The sequence below is a fragment of the Argentina silus genome (assembly GCF_951799395.1).
Source record: "Argentina silus genome assembly, chromosome: 10".
NCBI classification, from domain to species: domain Eukaryota; kingdom Metazoa; phylum Chordata; class Actinopteri; order Argentiniformes; family Argentinidae; genus Argentina; species Argentina silus.
The window spans coordinates 14,800,770-14,808,592 of record NC_139664.1 but is presented as its reverse complement, the minus strand read 5'-3'; the positions used below and the strand labels follow the sequence as shown (position 1 = coordinate 14,808,592).

The window sequence follows — 7,823 nt, the reverse complement described above, 5'->3', positions numbered from 1 at the left end:
GTGTAACTGTTTATGAAAAACCTAATCTTATTTTAGGCCAATGCACTAACCCACATCGCCATAGACTACTACCCACAATCTGTATGACGCTTTTCTGATATCAAAGACCTCAGATTTTCTTACTAAACATTCTCAAGCAGTTGCCTAAGCCTACCTATAATCTCTTTCAATTGCACACAAGTGTATGCAGCTGTAATCAAGTAATCAACATGGCTTTATTAAGCATCATAGTATTTCATTTTAACGTGCTGCTGATCACAGTTAATCACACAAAACTGGAGAAGTCACTTGAATAATAAATAATAATATAACTCATGTGCATGAGATCTATCTTGAGCCCACAAATTCATTTAATGGCATGTTGCCATTTCCTGTACAACAAAACCATGTCACCATTGAGGCCCACATGGCTCTGTCTCCCTCTAATGGTGAGCATAATATGACAGCTCATCTCTGGAGCTCATGGGCCACAGGAGAGCATCTCTTACTTTACTATGCTACAACTCATATTGGTTTAAACTTTATATTGATTGACTGCCCTGGCACATCATTGACATATAGGAAACATTCATGGGCCCACCTCCGAGCCTGGTTCCTCTCAAGGTTTCTTCTTATCAGTCGTTCATGCAGCCACATTGACCTACTGCCCTGTGCCCACATTATGTAAGTGTGATCTGACCTGATTTAATTAACCTATTCTGCTTTTAGTAACAGTTTTTGACCTTCTCTTCATTCACACTTGTTGTCTAAAACCAGGTACAGGGATATTGTTTATTAAGATGTCATGTATTAGTTGTACAATAGAACAAAATCAATGTCACATATTTGACAAGTTATTGTCTCCTAATAATGTCACTCGATGGGAACAGAGACAGAAATATAATAGGATTATGTAGGTGATAGAAGTGTGCCAAAAGAGGTTGCTTTCCCATTATCATTTTCACAGAAATCTACTGTGTGCTGCCGTTCTCCCATCTGAGGTTGTCGAACTCCGTTCCACTCTCTTACCCCTTAATTTAACCTCTTATCAGAGTCAACTCAAACAAGACCATAGAAATCACAGTTATTTTTAGATTACAGGTCAATGTTTTAACAAATAGCCTCACATGGGGATACATTTGGCCATCCAGATTCTACAAGACCATTTCAAACCATGAAACTGCTAGGTCACTGTGTGTAAACAGCATGGAGATGTATTACCATAGACATAGTGCAGTACCAAGACCATTGCTAACCATCAAACAACACAAATCTACTGCACCTAAAACATTTAAGATGGGTTCATTTGAATCAGATTACAACTAAAGTACAACCTTTCTCACCTCCTCACCAAACTTAAAACAAAATATAGATCTAAATTAACAGACACTGCTTGGTGTAAAGGAGTACTGTCGTTAAAGCCATATTGTGAGTGGGTGTGCTTGAAATAAAACCCTGGGATCCTTTACTTAAAGTAATCCACAGAGAGGAAAGTCTCTCTGTTGTAAACCGTGCCAATGGTTCAGGATTTACAATCTTGCACACTCCAGTGGCCTAAAGCTGAGCCTCCACTGCTATTTCACTGCACCTTCACAAACCTACATAGATCACTTGGACAACACCAGCTCTTGTCACTCAGGTCTCCCCACAAAGTATTTTATTCCCAGCTCTGGAACACGATATCTGACTGAGGAGTTAGAGGAGGGTTAAAATAACCTTTCTTAATGCTGGCAGAAGCATATTTTGAAGACTGAGTGAAGGACTGATCAGTGTGTGGTTAATGAAATGTGATTCTGTCTCTAGTCTTAACTTTAGTTACATGGTATGGGTCAGCCTAGGCCTTGGGCCCATAACTACCTCTCCGCCCACGCATTCCCACATGCCACCCAATTTAAGGGCAGTGTGACTGCTCGCATTCACATGAAAAGGGGGAGGGATGCCTGGCTTTTCCTGGCATTGTCTGGGAAGAGATTACTTATGGTACTGTGCCATCATGCCTCCTGTCCAACAGTTAAGAAAGAGCTTAAGGTTCTGGCCACAAGATATTTTCACAGCTGAATCAAGCTTCAAAGCTAAGGCTCCACCCCCTTTTTGCATTACACCACAGTGACAGAATAAGTGGGGCAACCTCTGTGGCAGTGAAAACATGGGAAATTCACCTGCAACTTCATTTATTTGGACATGACTGTATCAAGTGTGTATCACCACTGGTTTCACATTTTTGCAACTGATTGTTCTGTATGCATGAAAATAAGCATGTTCAGAGGAATTGTTACAAATAGCAGAGATCATCATGTATTAACACAAATGGGCTATGCTCCACTCAAACAGAATCCATAGAACCAGACTGAATCCAATATTTTCTAAGATGATGTATAGTGGTTATAATTCTAGATACTTTGTCCAACATTTTGTACCATCCAGAGGGCTGGAGCTGCCGTCTGTGTGTATGTTTCACCATTGTCCGGTCTACAGCCTCCCATTGTTCCCATTCTCTGCCCCGTGGAGGAAAGTCTAGACAGCAGCCACTTACCTAATCCATAGAACTGAGGCCCCTGTCCTGTGGACCCTCCCATCTCCTGTTGGCAGACCACTCTCAGGCCTGCAAAGGGCAACAGTCCAAAAAACGCCCGGCAGAGCTTGCTAGAATAGCATCAACAGTACACACAGCCACAGACACATCTTTATCTCAAATAAGTCTGTTTACTTCCTTTACACACAATATTTCACCATTGTGTTGACTGGCAAATCACAATCCAGTGTTGTCATACCAACATTTTTCGGGCATGCAAGTAGATTATTGTCAAAATGTGTGTCAACACCCAGCTGCCCAAATAAGTCAACACTACAAGACCATATGAAAATGGAATAACAATGGAACAAAACAACATCTTTATTACACAAAAAACACATAATTGAATATCCATTTATATGGATTCAGATATTACAACTGATATCTGGTTTACTAAACGACCTAATGAATCAACAGATGTCCAGGGTTTGTCTCTCTCACAGAGACAAAATAGATAGTCTGATCGATTATATATCACTACTGGATAGGCTACATCAGATAGCTCAAGAAGAACTAGATGTTTTGTCTACTTCAAAACTCGATTAGTCATGGACAGTGTCAGCAATTACATAGTGTCGTGGTGTAACGTGACTCATCCTAAGAGGGACAGTCAGTGGGGTTTTCACACGCTGATGCTGTTGTGTACCACGCTGTTTCCACGGACCACATCAGCTCCTGAACACGCGGTGATTCTTCTCCCATTGGTTCATGCCTAACACACCTTTATGTGTGATTGGTTGAAAGTACAGCCCTGCCCATCTGTACCCACCGCATTTGAAATGATGTCTGAATGGAAGTAGAAAAAGGAAAGGGGAAACAGTTATTGTAACACTTACGCTAAGGCATAAGGGAGACAATTTATACAGTTATAATACAGAACGGTTTGATTTCATACATTGTCTCCGAATAAGCAAAACTATTCGTCGTTTTTCGCCCAGCATCAGAACGATGTAAGTAAATTACTCTCACTGAAGTATTTAGTGAACCATTAGTGACCTAGATAGTGATGTACGTGTATAGTTATCAATCAAAAATAATTGTCTGATATTGTTTTGATAAAATGCTTAATAGGCCTATCTAAGAGATCTGTGTAGACATAATTCATTCAAGTGGTGTATGAAATCCAGTAGAATTTGTGGGTCACAGCAATTGGGTTAGGAGTCACAATTACTGAAAACACATTTTTCAGTATGTGAGGGGGTGTTAGTCTATTTGTATAAGCAGCACTCATGGTGCATCTGGTGCTGCAGAAGTAGGTGAAGGGCCAATAGGTTGAGGAACAGCGGCCGACCACGCACGAACCACATGATCGTTTACATATTACAAGGAATCAGTTTTAGTTAGAAAGAGGAGCAGAGAAACTGATACATGAAAACTGAGACTGTGTCTAGTGGAATCAGATAAACATTTTTGCATCCAGTAAAGATACAGAACTCACACACATAATATATTTTGTAATTTTGTTTTTATTCTTGTCATATGAGGAATAAATGGTTATTTATTTAAACATTTCAGTTTACACATTTCAGGCATGTCACGATATCAAATATCCTGTAGCTGTCCTAATGGCCTAGTTTGAGGGTATCACAGTCTTTGGCACTTTGTGTGACTAGATGAAGGAAAGGTCATGTGAATATGAGATTAAATATGCACAAATATTTCTCAATCTATTAACAGAGCAACACCATGGAAGTTGATGAGCTATACCCAGCTGGCCAGGAGTCCCTGAGTTGCCCTATGGGCATGGGAGACATGGAGGCAGCAGAAGCACTGATGACCATGAATAACCAGTGGAAGACCAGGACCTTCAAGCACATTGAGTTCCGACCTCTGACCCCGTCCTCTGACCTCTCTGACGATGACTCTCTCCTATCTGGCTCTGCAGAGGTCCAAGATACACCTTTGGTAAATTTCCCATGTTATCCTCTAACAAGTTACAAGTAAAGGCTCTGCATACTAAGTGAAATGTAATACCAATGTAGAGATTATTCGTCAATGTAATTTTGATCCAATTTCATTTGCCCTCCGTTTTAGTGTATGACCCCACCATACAGCCCACCAAACTTCGAAGCCATCCACACGGCTTCAGGGACAGTGCAGCGACCAGGGCAGCCCACCTCATGCCAGAGCCCACTGCTAGCAATGCCTAACCTGTCAGAGACGGTCACCCACCCGAGGTCCCAGGCTACCAGTGTGATCCGTCACACTGCAGACACACAGCATTGCACCTGCAGCTTCTGTCCTATCTCCCAACAGAACAGCCCAACCCAGCCCAGCTCAGACTGCTTTACTACAACCCCGGCAGATATGTTGACTAGCAGAGACTCAAGACTAAATCTTATACCCTCCGGCTCGCCTTCTGTGCCGGCTGCCCCTCAGGCTCCAGTTACTGTGACTTTGCCAACCTCTGTTGGTAAATTCCATAGGTTAATTACATCTGTTTCTCCTGTCACTGCTGTCACTGATGGGCGTTCTCCGGGGCTCATCTACTGCCAGATACTACCTGCCCCACCAGCAAACAACTCAGTGGTCAACACCATTGTGCACAAGCCCATGGTAGAAGGACAACAGTCAGCAGTATGTTCTCCAGTCTTCATCATGGGGGGCCAGATGACAAAAGCCCCAATCATGTTCCTCGTCCCTCGGCCAGTCGTCCCAGTTCAACCGTCATTAGTGACGCCTGGTGGCATCAAGTTGCCTGCTATTGCCCCAGCACCAGGCTTCATCCCTGTGGTTCAGAGGAGCAGCCCCCAAGTTGAGGTGTCTCGTGTCCGCAGCCACATCTGCACCCAAACAGACTGTGGCAAGACCTATTTCAAGAGCTCCCACCTCAAGGCCCACATGAGGACTCACACAGGTAAGCCAGGGCTGATGGGAAGTCACATGTTAACATACAAATTAAAGTAGGGACTTTATTATGACATGAAAATGTTATCTCTGTAATTACAATAGGAATAACAACAGATTCTCCTTGTATTACTGTAATAATATATGGTAAATTTAAAGACAATATAAGGGTTAGTAATCTCACACCTAGCGAAGAGATCACAGGAAAACAGATGGTCCTAGAATATTTGGAGAATGCAGTCAGAAGGGGTGAGGTCAGATTGAGGGGTTGGCTAGAGGTGAAGAAAACAAAGGATCAAAGCTGCAGAAACCAGGATAGAGTAATTTAAAGATAGGGTAAATAAGTGATAAACAAAGTTGTAATCAGCCAGAACAAAATCCTTTTGTAATCAGCCTGGGCTCATCAAGATTTAACCAGACGATGGGCGGCGCACACCTTGATGACGAAATGTAGTTCTTGAATGTTATTGGTGTATGTAGACAGGAAACAGAAATGCGTTGAATAGAAGGCAGAGGTAACTGAGGTAAAAACAGGGTCAACTTTGCAAACCTGAACGGCTACATATTCTCTGTGAATAAAGTCTTTGAATGAATCAGCTCTGGTTAACAGTATTTTATTTCAAAGTACTATTACTTAAATTCTACGACAGGTACTGTTCAAAGGCTTCCTTACATAATATATTAGAATTATATTAGTCTGTGTGTCTCCTCTAATGCTATCATTTCCTCTGTGCCCACAGGTGAAAAACCCTTCAAATGCAGATGGGAGGGTTGTGAGAGGCGCTTCGCTCGGTCTGATGAGTTGTCTCGCCACCGCAGAACCCACACTGGAGAAAAACGGTTTGCATGCCCCATGTGCCACAGCCGCTTCATGCGTAGCGACCACCTGGCCAAGCATGCCCGTCGACACCTGGCTACCAAACACATGCCCTGCTGGCAGATGGAAGTCAGTCACAGGACTGCTGTGTGTTCTGTACCTCTCTCTATGCTCTGAGTGTGCCCTCCTTTCAAACACCCTGAGAAAACGGTCTCTCCATTAGAAAGACATTCACTATGATACCACTGACTGGGGACTTAGAAACTGCATTCTTAACACTTTCTTGACTTACAATTTCATTCAGGTTCATACTTGAGAGGACAATAGCTCTGTGTTCTTCTTCTCAGCTGTTCAATATGAGACTATGGTGGGTCTTTTTCACTCCAGTGCATTAAGTTTGATTGTTTACAATAGTGCTTCAAACTACTGGTTCGACTTGTTCCTCTGTGCACGTTGCTGTGGATTGTTGTGCCAACGGTATCTCTGCTCCTCTGGCACTCCCTGAAGCTGTCCTACTGCAGCTTAGGTCTCAGTGTGAGGGAACTCTGGTACAACTACAGCAGAAAATCTGTTTCAGAGTTCTCTTCGCCTGTCAAATTAGTTCATTAGATGTTTGTAACAGTATTTTGGCCAGTGCACTCTTCATAGCTGTTGTCGTGTGTTTTCATGAACTACTATGTTTTTTTTCTACTTGCAAAATTATCCTTATTATATTGTATTTTGTATTCCTGAGAATATGAAGTTTGACCAAAGAAAGAATGTTTAGATATAAGTTTATATTTCACTGTGCTACATGACATAATTTGTCATGCAGACAATTTTTGCACAATTTGTTCTTTTGTTACAGGGAAAATAAATGTTTATTAAAATATTAAAGTAGTGCGTTGTGTCTGTTGAATTGTCTGAGGTTATGCTGCTTTACATTTTGCAATGTTGTGACTGATAAGTGGGTGAAAGGTCACTAGAGTGTCTTTTCATTGAGTAATTTTATTCCTGTGTGGTGTAAACACAGTAATCTGCAGCATATTGCTTCTACTTTCCTCAGAAGTAGATACAAAATAGCCTGTTATAGTGGTGTTCCGGCACCTCATCTATTATTGTCAATGTTTTCTCATGGTTGGCACTGGGGGAAAGGTAACCTTGGAACCAGTCTGTGTCTGTTCTAGCCAACTTGTCACGCTGTTCAGACACAGCTAAAGCAGAGTCTGGCAGAAAAGCTACAGTACATGTAGGACACAGTGACAGATAGTAGAGTTCACCTTCTGTGTAGTGTAAACATCATTACTGAATGCCCTTTCCTATCCTTTGTCATTTAGGAAAGTAGATAGTGAGGTAGTAACTCTACTAAGGAAATGTACAGTAGTTCAAGCCCCTCTTAGAGACTTAGTGCATTGATTGAAATCCCCTTAAGGTAAAACCCCTCTGATCACATTATCCAGGATAATAGATAAACTGATGTCAGCAAATTATGCAACGGCTTATCAGATTGTGAAGGCGATGATAAGAAGAATATCAATTAAATTCAGGTGACAGAACTGTAGATGACTTGAGTGTTATTGCATTGTTTAATTCTCCAAAATACAAGCAAAACAACATGTTTTCAGTAAA

The 7,823-nt window shown here is 41.7% G+C and overlaps 1 protein-coding gene across 1 annotated transcript; it reads left to right on the top strand.

The window, feature by feature from the left end:
• The first annotated feature begins 3,371 nt into the window (after positions 1-3,371).
• LOC310810651 (Krueppel-like factor 10) lies at positions 3,372-7,058 on the top strand. Its single transcript, XM_083678494.1, has 4 exons — positions 3,372-3,501; positions 4,229-4,456; positions 4,586-5,408; positions 6,139-7,058. The coding sequence occupies exons 2-4, from the start codon at positions 4,238-4,240 to the stop codon at positions 6,390-6,392; spliced, it is 1,296 nt and encodes a 431-aa protein (XP_083534620.1). The 5' UTR covers positions 3,372-3,501; positions 4,229-4,237; the 3' UTR covers positions 6,393-7,058.
• Positions 7,059-7,823: the final 765 nt, after the last annotated feature.